We start from the raw sequence: 16284 nt of genomic DNA, 5'->3' as shown, positions 1-16284 counted from the left end.
GTTAAGAAAGAATCCCTGTCCACAAGGGCTAGAAACATTACACCAGCAATTATTGTTTTAACACTGTCATCACTTAACACTGTTTCAGCCATAATGTGAAGAGAGCTTAAGTTATAACTGAGAAAATAAATCAATCAGCATGTTACTGGAAAGCATTCTCCTGAGGCGGCCGGAGAAAAGGGTTTTCTATCCCCCTCAGCAAAATACTGAGACCATTTGAAGATGAACACGAAGAATTTATTAGCCCTCCCGGTCCATTACCATTTAGGATGATCAGCCCACTGGAGTTACCCACTCATCACAAGCACCAGTAAAAGGCACACTTACCTATGACCCAGTGTAGTCATTGCCAATGCAAGGTAACAGCCAATAGGGATGCCGGATTTGACAGCCTTCAGTAGTGGATGAAGCATGACTGATTCTGTCATGTCGAGCATAGTGCTGAAAGCAGGAACTGCAGGCCAACGCTGCTGCACACCATGATCATTTCTGTGCAGCTTTAACCTCAAAATCAAGCCCCACGCCCACTGATTAAAGGAGGTCTCGGGTGTCTCTCCATAACGAACAACACTAGCCAAGTAGGAGACCTATAACAAAGAAGTAATATGACCAGAGAGGAAGGAAGATCCAGGGGTTAGGGCATTAGACTAGGACTAGAGGCTCTGATTCAATTCCCCATTCACCACAAACCCCTGTGTGACATCGGGCCTCAGTTCCTTATCTGTAAAACGGGGATAATAGCACTGTCCCACCCGACAGGGATGTTGTGAGGATAAATACATTGAAAATTGTGAGTCATTCAGACACAATATAATGAAGGCCTTATTATAGGCAAGGCGGGTAACATCACCTATTATTAAGCTCGCCCCAAACTATCCATTATAAAGATCCTGTTTTAGTGGCTTATAAATGCCCAAATGCTCATGCTTAGGCTGAAATTTCCCATGACAGGCGTTTTGGGGAAATTTCAGCCAAAACAGTTCAACTGTTCCAAGAACAAAGCTAGGGGAAAATATGTCATTTTGCCCATGTCAAAAAAATGCTGGCAAACTTTTCTTTGAGAAGCTCTGCACGCCCATGCTCTAGAGGAGAGACTTGAAATTTGGCACAGGAATACTATATCAGGGATGTGCCTTTTGCTGCCCCGTGAAAATCCACCCAATTTTGGGCAAACTATAAGCCGTTAGAGGGGAAAAAATCAGTTTGCACATGCTCAGTAGAGACTAGCTAGAGCACAGCAGCTAAAAACTCTGAAGATTCCATCCACAGTGAGCATGCTCCAACTCAGAGCTATGGAGGACTCAGCAGGACTTTACCCACAATTGCAGCTGTGGGCTGACATGGACCAGGCCAGACTCAGCACTGGAACTGAGAGCCTGTCTTTTTTGTGCTCTCATTGCCCTTCTCTGCTGGTCCCAAACAGAGTGGAAGAGGAAGCTGCCTGATTTGAATGCAAAGGCGATGAGAAGTACATTGGGGCACTGCACCTGGATAGGGAGGACACAAGCATGACTGGGACTAGCGGGGGTGAGGGAAAGAAGTAGGACTAAGAGATAGGATTGTGGGGAGATGGACTGGTTGGGCAAGGAGACAGAGCAGATGGGACAGGACAGAACCAGGGGGACAGATACTTTTGACTTTAATCTCTCTGTACCTCAGTTCCCCATCTGTAAAATGTGGCTAATACAACCCTCCCAACTGGGGTGCTGGGAAATTAATTTAATGTTTGTGAAGTATGCAGATACTACAGAGATGAGCACCAAGGAAAACCCCATGAGGAAATTAATAATTTTGTATTCACAGCAGAGTTTGAACAGACATCAGGGCCAACCACTGAACCAGGAGGAGAAAACAAAAGACTGAATAGCTTGCTCATTAATTGAGCATCAACCACTCAGTGCACTGAATAGGCAGTGGTCCTGTGCAAATTACATGGGATCACATAATTAAACACTGTATCATCATGCATACGCATAAGGGGGAATGAATCAAAATTTCACAGATAAAAGTTAGGAAATGCCAGAATTAAGGTTGAGAGCTTGACTTTGCAATCTTTATAATGTTCTTTTAACATAGTCTTTGTGTGTAACAAATACCTTAGCTCGAGCATCATAACTATCCTTTCAGTCATGAAATGCCCAATACAACGGCATGAAAGTTTGGGTTTTTTAAAATTAAGCTTGAGGTTCCCATCCTTCACTTCTTTCATCTACAACCACCAAAAATTCAGAGAGAGGGAGAAGTACCTGTTTTATGCTTTCAGAAAGCAGTCCACCATACGGTTTTTGAGGGAGGTATTTCTGGTACGCCTCTAGGACCATTAATGCAACTTCAGCATGGACAGCTGGATCGAGGTGAAGAGTAGTATCCTGTTAAAGTTTGTTTTCTTTATTAAAGAAGACCTATAAAGTTGTATCATCATTCTCACTATAATGTACCCTCACCTGGTTTCTGGTTATATCACCAAGGAACTGATGTCAATGTAAACACAAAAAGGAAAGAACATAACTGGTGCATTAGATTAGCCAAATGCTTGGTCAGCAAGAGGAGTCTTGCACCGTACACTGAAGGATAATGAACTCAGGCTCAGAGACTTCTAGACACACAGAGCTCTACAGTTGAGGACCTGTCTATGGAAAATGACCTTCCTAGAGACCCCAAGAGTTTATTGATTTGTTTTTGAGTTTACTGGTCCCATCCTTAAAAAATAATAATAAAAAAAAATCATATAAAAAACATTTCAAAAGCTAACGTTTCTGTACAATATTTCAAACCACAATTCCAAAGACTAGTTTCCAGTTTGAAGGACTTTTCCACAAGCACCAAAGGACTCCAGTCCAATCATATCATAACAAAGACTTCACACTTAAATTAGCCCAGTTTTCAGACACACACACACACACACACACCTCCTATAAATCCACCAGCCTCCTTAAATGCAGGAAAGGAAAAGGTGATCTATGCCAAGCACCTGGAAATCTGGGTACTGGCAGGCCCAGGAGAGAAGCACATTCCAGAGTCAACAGGCCCTCAGAAAACATACTGCCGGGTGCCTCCTCTGGTTTATAATGAGGGAGCTCTGCCTCTGCCGATCACAACTGTGACAGTATGGCAGGGGAACAGAATTGGTTCCTCCAGTAGCATCTTCCAAAACCATTGGGATACCTGTATTCTCACACCTTCAAATGCATACAAAGCAACCCATCACATCCCTGTAGAATGTGTTAGTACTGTTAACTGATCTCCAACATTCGTGATTAGTTACAGTGCTAGTTGAATAACAGTTTTTCTCAGGTCTGACTGAGTGTCAAGCTTTCAATTTTTAATACATACATGCTCACCAAATCCCCAGTTTAGCCCTTCCAGGATAATGCAGGCTAGTTTATTCTCCACTGTGCTCAGATTAGAATTCAATAGCCAGTCCCGGATCAGCGCCATCTCCGAGGAAGAGGGCTTCCAAAGGTACAATGGTAGCTCTTTAAACAAGTATAAGGAAACCTGTAAGGGGGAAAATACACGTATTACAAATCAATGTTAAAGAGATTGGTTTCTTCAGTGCTGACAATGTGCTCAGCACCGTACAACACACAGTGAAAAAGGACTGACCGTTACTCAACACTGATCCCAGCATCCCTCATTCCCCCATTCTATTTACTCCCATCTGAACATGCTGAGCATATCTGCTCACAGTCACAGCACAACCAGTTTCTATTTGCACCACCTAATAAAGCACCGTGTGCCAAATTTCTGGTTATTCATCCTTAATAAACGAGGTCATAACATCCACTTTAAGCTCTTAATGGTGGCTGTTTTAAAGGACACAGATCGGCTCTTACCATCCCGACTTTTTCAATGGTGTCTCTAACTCGATCCAGGAGCACAGAAATGACCCCAGTATGGACACCTGTGATTGCTCCCAAGAGTTCTCTGCCAACCTTTGAAAATGTCTCTCTTGTGGAAATGCTGACATAAGATACCTGAGAAGGTGAGAACAGAGGGGTGGAGGGGACAAAAAAACCCACACACTATGAATAGGTTCATGGACAGTGTAGTGGAGAATACAATAAAATATTGTTTTTCTTCTGCTGATCCTGGACAGTGGTGTTTACAAACTGCAAACTCCAGTCCAAGTTCTTCCAATTGTTTATCCTGACACAGCATGAAAAGTTATTGGACCACACTGCCTAGGCTCCATGGATCTCAGAAAATTAAAATGGGTACACACAGGTAGCAATAAAATTGGAAAGTCAGAGCTCCAGGTAGGTCAGTTCCGATGCACTGCAGGCCAGCTCCAACAGAGAAAGGGAATGAGGCAAGGAAAGGAAAAGATTTCCCACATCCTGACTTTGTTCATTCCAGCCTGGTCTACAGAAGTGATGATCCGATGTAACAATGACAAACAAGCCATCCAGGATACTTTATTTCAGTCCTAGAGTATTAAACAATCAAGCCAGGAGAAGAGAACAGCTTGATAGGGTTATAAATTAAAGCCCTAATCCTAATGGGTGCTGAATGCCTTGAACTTTCTATTTAACTTAACAATGGAAGACTGCTCAGTGCTCCACAGTCGTGTTCAGCACCTCACAGAATTGGCCCCGTGGCATTGCCCACCTCATATATCTCCAGCACAATGACTCTGATGAAGTCCTCATCCGCATCAGCCCGCTTGGCTTGTGCCATCTGAGCAAACGTGGTGAGCAGACAAATTTCTTCCGAGCAGTTCATGGACGCAAGATTCTTCTCAAAGTTTTCTATGTGTTCTGGGTCTGCAAATCACGTGGAGGGAACAGGTCAATATAGGTGAAATAGTTAATTGCCTCCTATAACAAAACGTATATTTTATCTTTAGTCTAATGCCAGGAACAGAAACAGAGACATACGAACTACCAGGCTGGATCGAACCCAGTGACCCATATAGTACAGTATCCTGCCTCCAAAACTGGCCAGTCCCAGCCCTTTTAGATAAGGTGCAAGAAACCCAGCAGCAGGTAGCTATGGAATACCCTGCCCACCTGAAAGGTTCCTTCCTAACCCCAATAGTTATAGGTGTGTTTATGTCCTGAAGCATGAGGATTTATAGTCTTTCCAAAACTCCTGGGGTGGGGGCAGGGGGGTGTTAATTGTTATTACTCTAATTCTGGATGCTCATTATTCATAAAAATGTTTGGTTTTTTTTTAGAATTTATTAACCTGTTGGCTTCAATGATATCTTGTGGCAATGAGTTCCACAAGTGAACTACAAACTGTGTGAAAAGACCTGTGATGGGGTGAAGTAGGTCCGGAGGCTCCCTGCTGGAGGCCTCGCAACCCTGCCTCACCCCACCCCAGAAAAAGCAGAGGAGAAGTCCCCCAGGCAGGCAATCAGAGAGGCTGCTGGAGCAGCCAAAAGGGCCATATAAGAGGAAGCTGCACAGGCAGAGAACTCAGTTACTGCCTGGAGCTTGAAGAGGGAAAACCGGGTGCCTGGCTGGCTTGAAGAGCAGCAGGACCATGGACAGGTCAGTGCAGGCAGGATTGAGCCCAGGAAACTGAACCCAGAACCTAGGTGATAGTACTGTGATGGGCCCTGCTGATCTGGTTGAATACTGAGCCCGGGCAGGGGCACTTGCAAGAGGTGAGTGCCAATGCCGTTACAAGACCTTTTCCTTTTATCAGTTTTAAATAGTTTATATAATCAGTCAAGGCAAGATCAGAACTGGGGAGAGCCAAGCAGAGCAGGTAGGTTTTAAGTAAGTTCAGGAATTTTGCTCATGCCATATACCATGATTTTAGACAGCAATTAAGCTAGCGAAGTCATTCTGCACTGATTGAAAACTAAAGTGAGCACCGGAAAACTGAACCCCAAGACGAAGTGATGTCCAAGAATTCTGTGTTACAAAGCCTGGGGGAAGCTCTGCTTCTCCCAGACATAGAACAACAAAAGGGGCTGAGCCTTGTACTGGATTGAAGAGAACACCACACAACTGGTGAGTGTTTAAACTGAAGATTTCAACTTTGTTTTTGGAAAACGGTGAATGCAGTTAACTTCGCAGTAACACAGAAGGGCACCACCCCCTATAAGGACTGAAAGAAAAGCAGGCTCTCACTCAATCAGAAACGGGGCAACCGTGAGAGGCAGGTGCCGCCCTGTTTGAAACTTAAGTGATTGCAGTTACCAATCAGAAGGGGCAACATCCTTGTTCTTTGGAATTCACATGCCTAGGCACTGGAAGAAGGGCTGTGTTTAGCTACAGATCCAGAACAGAATTCAAAACACTGCCCCGCAGGTTTCTTAATTCATAGCAAGCAAAGGAATTCTACCTCTGAGTTTGTGCTTGCAGTCGGCAGGCTGCACGGTGGAGCAGAGATTTTCCAGGTGCTCATTTTCTGCACAATGCATGATGAAGAAGAGCTTCCAAAGCATGCCACTCGATAACGTTCCATAAGGCATCTCAGACATGAACTGCCAGACACCCAGCCTGTTGGATTTTGAGCCAAGGAGAAATAATTTGCACAACAATAAGCCTCAGTGCCTGAAAGAAATTACCGGTCCAGACCCTCTGCTCTGGCTGAGGAGCCAACACCTCATTTGGGAAAGAGGAGTACAAGAGTGGGCTTTCTGTTCCCTTGATCTTGATCCCACTTTGCGCTGGGCAAGTCCCAACAGCATAAGTTACATCAGCCTGTTGAGTTCTAACCACTCCCCTTTTTGGTAACCATCTGCATGTTTAAGGATCTTGCATGTTACAGTCTAGTCTGAATCCACAGAAAATATTGAAACACTATTAAAATATTAAGTCACAATCAGATCAAAGCTGTCCATGCAGATTCTGGATTCTGCAGCCTGGGGTTTTCTGATGCAGGGTTTTATTTGGTCCCACCTCTAGACACAACCTTCACCCTCCTATTGTTTTTAATAGCATTTTGGTGGGAGTTTTCACATCCTTCACTGGGATTTCCTACCTTTTTGCCTTCAGCACATGTAGAACAGCCCGAAGAAACAGTTCATCGAATTCCACTTGCAGTTTCTCCACAGAATAGGGGTGCATTATTGATCCATACTCTTCATTGCAGCTAACATACTGGGCCCAATGGTCACTCACATAGCAAACTGTCATTCTATGCAACAGGGGTTAAGGGAAAGCAGGATAAAAAGATCAGAAAGTACATCATCAGCGTCCAGAAACAGTAACTCTGATCACAAGCAAGAGACAAAAACTCAATCTTCTGTCCTCAAGTTTCAGAGTGTCTGGCACCTATACCCTCGGAGTTTTCCATCTGCTGAGAACTTTAGAGTCATAATTCCTACGTTATCTTTCCTTGGTCTTACAGGTAAATAAGTTGACATTTTACTAGACCAAATAGATTAGGACACATAAGCTTGTGTGTTAAATACATCCCTTCTTTAGGAATTTGCAGTGCACACAAAAAAGCCCATACATCTAATAATTAAGAAAGCACCATTAACTTGCTCAGCAATGAACAAGTATGAAGGAAGCCATAACCTTTGTCCTAAAGAGAGTACAATCTAGATTAGACGGTAATAAACACATGGACTGAACTAGCAGAATTGTAGAAGGAACCACGTAGAGTGGCTTTTGGTTTGCAGCTATGTTCATTCACTACAACAACAAAGAGCTTCAAGGAATTAATTGAATTAAATCACCTGCGGTGGTTCTGGGTTAGCATAGAGAAAGCATGCATAACATCCAACTGGATCATTAACCCAAAAGGGAAAGCATGCATGAAACATTTTATGAAATACATTTCATCCTGTAAAAAGCGACAGAGTCCTGTGGCACCTTATAGACTAACAGACTTATTGGAGCATGAGCTGTCGTGGGTGAATACCCACTTCGTCAGATGCACTTCATCCTGTGACTTCCGGCCTCTCTTGGTGCACCTTTGAGACAGTTTGGCAGACAGGATCCTGCACACATCATGCACTGGCACAGTTTTCACCCTGCACCCTTTTCTCTATCCATTTTCCCCTCTTTTTTTAACCTTAGATACACACAAGGTGGGTGAGTGAGATAATATCTTTCATTGGATCAACTTCTGTTGGTGAGAGAGACACGCTTTCGAGCCACACAGAGCTCTTCTTCAGGTCTGGGAAATGCTCTAAGGCCTGGTCTACACTACAGAGGTAGGTTGATGTAAGGCTGCTTACGCTGACCTAACTCTAAGCACCTACACTAAAATGTAGTTCCCATCAATATAAGTCGCCCACTACATCGACTTAACTCCACCTCCACAAGAGATAGAGCATTTAGGTCAATGTTGTTAGGGCAACGCAGTGTCTGTTAGTTATATTGGCTGCTGGCTGTCAGCCTGCACGGGGTACACAGCCGGAGGGCCCCCCTGGCCAGCCCCAGGAGCTGACAACCTGAACTGTCAGCCTCGGTGGGGGGGCATGAAGAGGGGGACGAGGCCTCCAGCTGTGAGCCCCATGCAGGGCTGGGCTGTGGCTATGAGCCCCGTGGCAGGGGGACTCCAGCTGTCAGTGCCCCACAATGCCCACACAGTTAAATGGGTAGAAGCACTCCTGGTGAGAACACATACCACCGATAGAAGGAGCAGAATGTGGACATGAAACACCGCTGCAATTAATGCAGTGGCTCTATAGACGACTTAAGTCAACTTAATTTTGTAGTGTAGACATGCCCTAAGAGTGTCACAGCTAAATGCAAGGTGGAACAGATTGTTTAGCATAAGAAGTTAGCACATATTCTAAGGGACCATTCGAGGTAGAGTGGCCCATTAACACCTAAGCAGTCATAGGACCAAAAGAGGGGGTTAGCGGGTTAAAGATTGTTATAATAAGCAATAAATCCAGTGTCTGTTCAGTCCAAGATTTTTAATGTCTATCAGAGTTATGAATTTAAGCTCCCAGACTTGTCTTTTCAAAAGTTTTCGTGCACATTTCCTTGGAGGAGGAGGACTGACCAATCACTCTCTATCGGACCTTTTTGTGAAAAGCGTTCACCCACAGGTGATAGGGTGTTTTCCTCTTATCATTTTCCTGCGAGAGTTCATTTGAGAGTGTAGTGACTGTCTGGTTTCACCCACAGAATTGTTTTGGGGCATTTAGTGCACTGGATCAGGTATACCACATGTTGTGATAGCATGTGTAGGATTCATGGATCTTAAAAGGTGTCATGGAGAGTGTTGATCATTATAGCAGTGGACATGTGTGTGCAGGTTTTGCATCTGTTCTGGCAGGGTCTGGTGCCACTTTGAGTTGGTGCATCCTGATCTGCGTGGAGCTTGCTTCTGATTATGAGCTTGGTGAGGTTGGGGGTTGTTTGACGCCTAGAAGAGGGAGTTCTGGAAAAATCGAGTATGAATTCTAGTAGTTTGATGATACTCCATGTGTGTTCTGGAGTAGGACTGTAGGCGACAACTAAGTGTTTGCGGTCGCAGGAGGCTTTATTTCTATATTGAAGCAGGTTCTCTGAGGGTATTTGGGTGCCCTGTTCCATGATGTGATCTACTTCTTTGGTGGAGTGTCCTTATTTGGTGAAGGCGGTTTTGTGTGTGTTAAGATGTATATATCCTGGACTTTCTTCTTGGAGCAAATTCAGTGGTAACTGAGTGCCTGGCTGTAGACAACAGATGTCTTGGTTTGTTTGAGGTGGTTAATGGATATATGAATGTAAATGTGGTGATCTTGGAGTTTCTTGTATGTGGTTGTCTACAGTTCCATTGCTGAAGCTGATTGTGGTGTCCAGGAAATTGATACTAGTGTGGGAATGTTCCAGAATTTAATGGAGGGGTCGGAGTGGTTGAAGATGTAGTGGAAATCTATGAGGGAGTTTAAACCATCTATTCAGAGAATGAAAATATTGTTTTTCTTCACATTCTGCTTTTTAAGCCTTTTGGCTCTGGCTTGGTGGTCTCCATGTCAACAGACTGGTATATGCTGCACAGGGTGCAGCACTGGTGGTTAAGCGTATTATATTTATTTTATGTATTAAAAATACCTCTGCTCCATTATGCTGTGCACTGATCTCTGCTGAGTAGCTGTGTAATATTATTGAACCCACAGGAACAAGGAAGGATAGCAGGCATATTTCAATAACTACCTGCAGACCGTGTGAACTGATGGTCATGCAGCCTCTCTTTGCCCCACTGTGTACCCTCCATCCTATGAGTCTAGTGCCCCCTAAGGGTTCCTAGCCTATATGCTGAGAAATACCATCACTGAACTTACTCTAAATCACATTCATATGCTCACATATGTTATATGCCTACACACACACTAAGATTGCTAGATCTATTGCTGCCCCTGTCAAACTCCAAGATCTGTCTGTGCAGATTCACACGACAGAGGAAGAAAGCTGTTCCTCTTACCTGATCAGATGACCAATTCGTTTCACAAACTGCCTGTAGCGTGCTCTATTAAATGTTTCCAGCCCCACGGCTAGCAGCTCCACTAAGGAGTTCGCAAAGGCAAAAATCTTCATCATCTCCTGAGGGGTTGTTTTTTCAGGGAAATAAACACCTACAAAATCAAAACACTGAACCATAAGCTTCACAAAAATCAGCAAGTTACCTAGAAATTTAGAACTCAAAAGACATTAGAAGCAATGAGGGAATGCATTTCTATTCCGCTATCTATATGACTTATTTCATACAGCATGAATACCATTTTATAACAGATTCACAGTAGATTAAAATCTAATTGTGCAAGTACAAATAATTTATGTAAATTGCCTGCAGGAGATCTTGTAATCTTTTCATGTGGGTGAACAGAGATGGAGAAGAGTTTAAGAAACAGCGATTGAGCACAAGGAGTGAGGCGTTTATAACTCATAGGCCAGGGAAAAGAGATGGGATCTGAAAAGCAGACCTACTGCCAGTTACCAAAAAGGAACTGTTTAACGGATCAGAGTGAAAGGAGGGATAAAATCTAATCCTTCAGAGTACACTGGAACAATATAAGTCCCAGACATGTTTGACATTTAAAATAATTCCTTATCCCCTACAAGTCTATGTATTTAGCAGCGAATTCACCTTTAGAGTTAAACCCAAGAAAATGCTGAAACAGTTCATGAAATGGAAACTGTGACAGGAGGACAACCAAGTCATCTTCCAAAAGGAGAATCCAGCTAGTTTCGGGATCTTCATCCTACAAAAAAAAAAAGAAACATATCAGAGTGGATTTTATTAGCTTCCCCAAGAGGAGAGGGGAGCAGATAATGAATGGACCTGGCTAGTATACTATCTACCTCCAGTTTTCTTTTGAAGGGAAGTGGGGGGATGGCAGAGAAAGAATGTAGAAAAGGGATACTGGTCTTCTTCCCACTCCTCATTGTGACACCAGAATGTCAGTGCCAATTGGCATGGGGCACAGAGGGGGTGCATAGGGGCTACAGGAATCTCTTGAGGCGGATATGTGTATTCTAGTTCAAAGAATGTCATGTAAGGTTTCCAATAAAAGTCTATCACTCTAGTCATCAATAACATTGTGACTGTCTGTACAGGTAATATGTAAGGAGTTATGTACATGCACTGAAAATTGTAAGGTCTGGGTTTAGGGACAGGTTGCCAGCCAAGATGAAAAACCAGTTTCCTGCCAGACAAGAAATGTTTTATCTAGTTGGCTGTTTAAATGTAAACTAAGTAGAATATACTTTACAATGAGTCGCCTATCATCAGTGTGAACTGAATGCAAATGAAGGACTGTGGGGAGTTCAGAAAGAAACTAACAGGAAGAGAAAGAGCAATGGGAAGAACCCTGTCTGAAGGTGCACATCAAAGGCTCGCTCTACTATATTTGTGGGGGCAAAGATGACATCCTTCACTGAGGAAGTAAAAGGACGGTGATTCTGCTTTACGGAAGGGTCTCAATAAGGCTTGGCTGAAAATGCTGGAAAGAATCTTGGGCGAGATAAACTTCTCTAGACAGGAGGTTAACCTGTTAGTTGAATTTAGTCTCTTGAAAGAGACAAAGGCTTACATATAAAATAAAATCATTAGTTTCCAATATTCTTACTCATTGTCAATGGAATCTCTGTTCTTGGGTAACAAAAAGGTATGTTTATAGTGAAAACAAGAATAACTAAGTGCTGTGGTGTTAAGCAAAGTGGTGTGTATGGTTCCTTTGTAAACAGCAGGTGTGTATGGTAAACTGGTATGTATGGTTCCTTTGTGAACAGCAGGCCTGCTAATTCTGTGAGTGTTCAATGGATAAAATGCTGGGCACTGCAGGGAACATTCTGAGGAGGGCAGTGAGGGAGCGGTGTGTGCCTATTGTGTCCTGCAGAGGCCTGGAAGGCAGTGTTGTGCTGCTAGAGGCTGGTGGTTTCAGGGAACTGACCCACAGCAGGTACAGACAAGACTGCTTCATGCTAAGGGCCGGTGTGGTGAGTTACCTCACAACGCTGGGTACACCTAGGAAGTATCACACTCACAACATATACTTTCATTCCCCGTTTCTGGGTGTTCCTATATGACAGCAGCCATCAACTATAAAGAAGTGGTAGATACCATCTTCAAAGTAAGAGGAAAAAAACATCATAGCCCCCAGCGCAGCAATATTTCCATGATGACTGAAAGGAGGAAAGTTCTCAAATGGGTATCTATTTCTGCACTATTAAATAACAAGGGTAATTTTATACAACTATTTTTGAACAGTCTATTCTATTTCCCTCCTTCCCGATTAAATTACCTGAGGCATTCTATCTCCGATGTATATTACTGGAAATGTAATACTCTAGGACAGTGATACTCAGACTGCGGCTTACAAGCCCCAAGTAGTTCTTTAATGGGTCTCCTGCAGCTCTTTGCAGCACATGGTATTAAAACACTGTGATTTAATTATTAATCAGCCTAAGTTATTAACCACTCCGGATAACTTAATTGGTTAATAACATAATAAAAGTATCAAGTTGCACTAAATTATCAACTTATTTGCTGTGAGAGTTTTATAACTAAATATTTCCCATCATACTGTTTAAACATGAGTAGTACTGTGGTAAATGAAACCACGAATGCGTACGCGTGTGGCTCTTTTGGGTGATGTTGATCGGGGGGCCTGGACCAATTTGTGTAATGGGGATGCTGACAGCTATTGAACCAAACTGTAAACCCTGTATGTAATGGAAACAATTTCAAGCCAGGGGGTGCGGCAGCTCCCTCAACTTCCGCAGCTCTGATGTTGATTGCTAATTTGCCTTCTGAACAACTGAGGTCTGAGTATCACTGTTCTACCATGAAGGGAATATAAGATTTATTGTTTGAAATGGAAATCCATTACAGGAGATTATTTAGTTTTTCCCTCCTCCAACCCTTCAATAACACACATACAACAGGCTTGAGCACAAGCGTTAAGCAGAGCTGTTTAGTTTTAACGTACCTCTTCTCCTCCCTCATCTACTAATGTCCAATTCCCAGATTCTTTCCCAGAGGAGGTGGAGGATTTTCTTTCACTTGGTGTCATGTGGCACATAAAGTCTGCTCGATTTCTGGGGAATACATGAAAGCCAGGCTTAAGTAAATTAGAGAAACAAAGTAAACATTCGAAATTTGCAGTACACCTCTACCCCGATAGAACGTGACCCAATATAATACGAATTCGGTTATAACACGGTAAAGCAGTGTTCCGGGGGGGCGTGGCTGTGCACTCCGGCGGATCAAAGCAAGTTCGATATAACGCGGTTTCACCTATAAAGCGGTAAGATTTTTTGGCTCCCGAGGACAGCGTTATATCGGGGTAGAGGTGTACAACTATTCTTTTTACTTTAAAAACCTCTTAAAACTCAAACAGGAACAAGAAACTAACAAGGTTGCCCAATGCATCTAGTGTGGAACAAGTTACCAGTCAATAAAAATTCATACTCAAGTTGATTACCAATTTAACAAATTGATTTATGCACAATACCCTGAAAAATATAAACTGCTATCAACCCTAGTTTGCAGGACACCCATGCTAAGGGACCCTGCTGTTATAATTTACAAGAAACACATTGCTGGGTACCTTTGTGAATCCATAATAAACAAAAACAAAAAAAAGCGCTTATGCCAACCATTGCCAAGCATCTGCAGGTGAACCAGGGACTGAAAGTTGCACTGATCTGGCATCCAGTATTTGCTATGGTCAGTCCAAAAGCAGTGACAGTTATTAATTGTATTGTTGTAGCACCTCGGAGCACAGCCGGCTCCAGCCACCAGCACAGCAAGCAGGTGCCTGGGGCAGCCAACGGAGGGGGCGGCACGTCCGGCTCTTCGGCAGCAGGTCCCTCAGTCACTCTCGGACGGAAGGACCTGCTGCTGAATTGCCGCCGAATGAAACGGCGGTGGTAGAGCTGCTGCCGAAGTGCCACAGATCGCAGCTTCCCTCTCCCCCCCCGCTTGGGGGTGGCAAAAACGCTGGAGCCGGCCCTGCCTTGAAGCTCCAGTAATGAACTAGGACCCCACTGTGCCAGGCACTGTACAAATACTGAACAAAAAGATGATCCCTGCCCAAAAGATCTTACAGTCCAAGTGCAAGGTAAGATAACAGGTGGATACAGGCAGACAGGAAAGCACAAAGAAATAATGAGAATGTTGGTGAGCGTGATGGACAATGGTTTAGCACCCACTGCCTAACCAGTGTCAAGTGTTTTTAAGCCTCACAGCAACAGAGAGTTTAAAGAGGGATTTGGAGCATGACAAGGCAGTGAATGTTTACAAGGCATTCCACCCAAGGGTGAGGGGAAGCATGGGAGACAGCACAAAGGTGCTTGTTTGAAAATGTAACAAGTGGGCAATGAAGGCTGGCATCATGAGGGGAAGGATCATCCAGGGGATCTAGGCACTAACCTAGGATCCTAATCTGACTGAGGTCAAATCCCTGCCCTACCAGACTTCCTGTGTGACCTGGGGCACGTCACTTAGCCTCTCTGTGCCTCAGTTCCACATATGTAAAATGGGAATAACAGCACTGCCCAACCTCACAGGGATGTTGTGGGGATAAATTCATTAAGGACTGTCATACTATTGTAATGGGGGCCATTAAAGTATCTTAGATGGATTGATCGATCAGCCGATCAAAGACAGGAGTCTATATCTTGATAGTGAATGACAGATGGCCAGAAGTGTGGTGACAGGCCATGAAGGGCCTTGAAAGTGAATACAAGTCATAAGTTTATAAATCAAAAGGACTATAACCAAATGTTTTATTTACCAACTGAAAGCTGGGACTCCTCCCATGGTATGAAGCACTCATATCTAGCTCTGACAGCTCATGAGGCACTGGACCTTAAACTCCTCATTCTGGCCATCTTGTTTTTCTTCATACTTCCATTTCAAGATTATTTTAGGGGCTGCTAACTTGAAAGCCTCTAGAGACAGAATCCCATACGTTAGATCACCTGATAGCCTGAAATACTGGTTTACAAACGGTGTACACGATTCATTAACTGTACAAGTGATGTCAGCTGATCCTTCCGTATCAAAAATGAAGTAGAGGGAAAAGCAACATAGTAAGCAAAATGACATGATCTGAAGGTCTAATTTCTCTCAACCCGTCAGGACCAGCAACATGTTGGTGAAACACTACACATGCTGTCAGGATAACTACATCTTCTCTCAGCATCCAAATCAGAAAAAAGAAAAGTTGATCGCTGTGAATTCATACTCATTTTAAGACATTAGATTCACTGCTACTGTTACTGACTTGAAATAGCTACAGTGCAACTCTGACTATGCAAGGTTTTAGGGGACACCCAAAACCTGGCTCAGACTGAAGTCTGCCCTCCGGGGGCCAGATCCTCAGCTGATGTACTTCAGCAAAGCTTCATGAAGTTCAATGAAGCTTTGCAGATTTACAAGGGCTGAAGGATCTGCTCCAGGGTTTTCAACCTAGCCTGCAAACTCTGAGCACAGACATCAAAATGTGTAGGCCAATTTCTTTCCCACACTGCCTCAGTCAGTTCAGCTTAGTATACAAATCCTTATGCGCTGAAATCAAACCTCCAACAGATGGTTGGCGTTTCAGTTAATTGGAGTTCAGACAATCCAGGCTTGACTAATATTAACTCTAAAAATAACTCAGTCCAGCTCTCTCTTTACCCATTTAAAATATTTCTGTAGAACTGCTTCAGATCAATTAGGCTCAATAGCTACTATCTTGACACTCAGAAAACCAGTGGCTGTAACTCTCCTAATGCAGTGAGCACACACAAACATAAAAGTCACACTAACCTTTACTAATCTAACAGAGCGGGTTGGGGAGGAGGACAAACAGGAAAAGATTGTGGGTTTGATCAGAACATTTATTTCCTCTGAAATATGTTTCATTTGTTATCATTGGTCCTTGAC

General features: G+C 43.5%; 1 protein-coding gene across 1 annotated transcript in view; it reads right to left on the bottom strand.

Annotated features, from left to right (window-relative positions):
- Positions 1 to 16284, bottom strand: part of EPG5 (ectopic P-granules 5 autophagy tethering factor) — an 85381-nt gene that overhangs the window by 54456 nt on the left and 14641 nt on the right. Inside the window, exons 7-16 of the mRNA XM_054031997.1 lie at positions 13340 to 13448; positions 10996 to 11110; positions 10333 to 10483; positions 6943 to 7098; positions 6301 to 6458; positions 4612 to 4766; positions 3837 to 3977; positions 3334 to 3498; positions 2247 to 2369; positions 328 to 587 (exon numbers count right to left, since the gene is read on the bottom strand). Coding sequence (XP_053887972.1) covers positions 328 to 587; positions 2247 to 2369; positions 3334 to 3498; positions 3837 to 3977; positions 4612 to 4766; positions 6301 to 6458; positions 6943 to 7098; positions 10333 to 10483; positions 10996 to 11110; positions 13340 to 13448 — 1533 coding nt within the window. The remainder of the gene's footprint in view (positions 1 to 327; positions 588 to 2246; positions 2370 to 3333; positions 3499 to 3836; positions 3978 to 4611; positions 4767 to 6300; positions 6459 to 6942; positions 7099 to 10332; positions 10484 to 10995; positions 11111 to 13339; positions 13449 to 16284) is intronic.

The sequence above is a fragment of the Malaclemys terrapin genome, chromosome 6 (assembly GCF_027887155.1).
Source record: "Malaclemys terrapin pileata isolate rMalTer1 chromosome 6, rMalTer1.hap1, whole genome shotgun sequence".
Taxonomy (NCBI): domain Eukaryota; kingdom Metazoa; phylum Chordata; order Testudines; family Emydidae; genus Malaclemys; species Malaclemys terrapin.
This window is presented reverse-complemented; position numbering and strand designations above follow the sequence as displayed.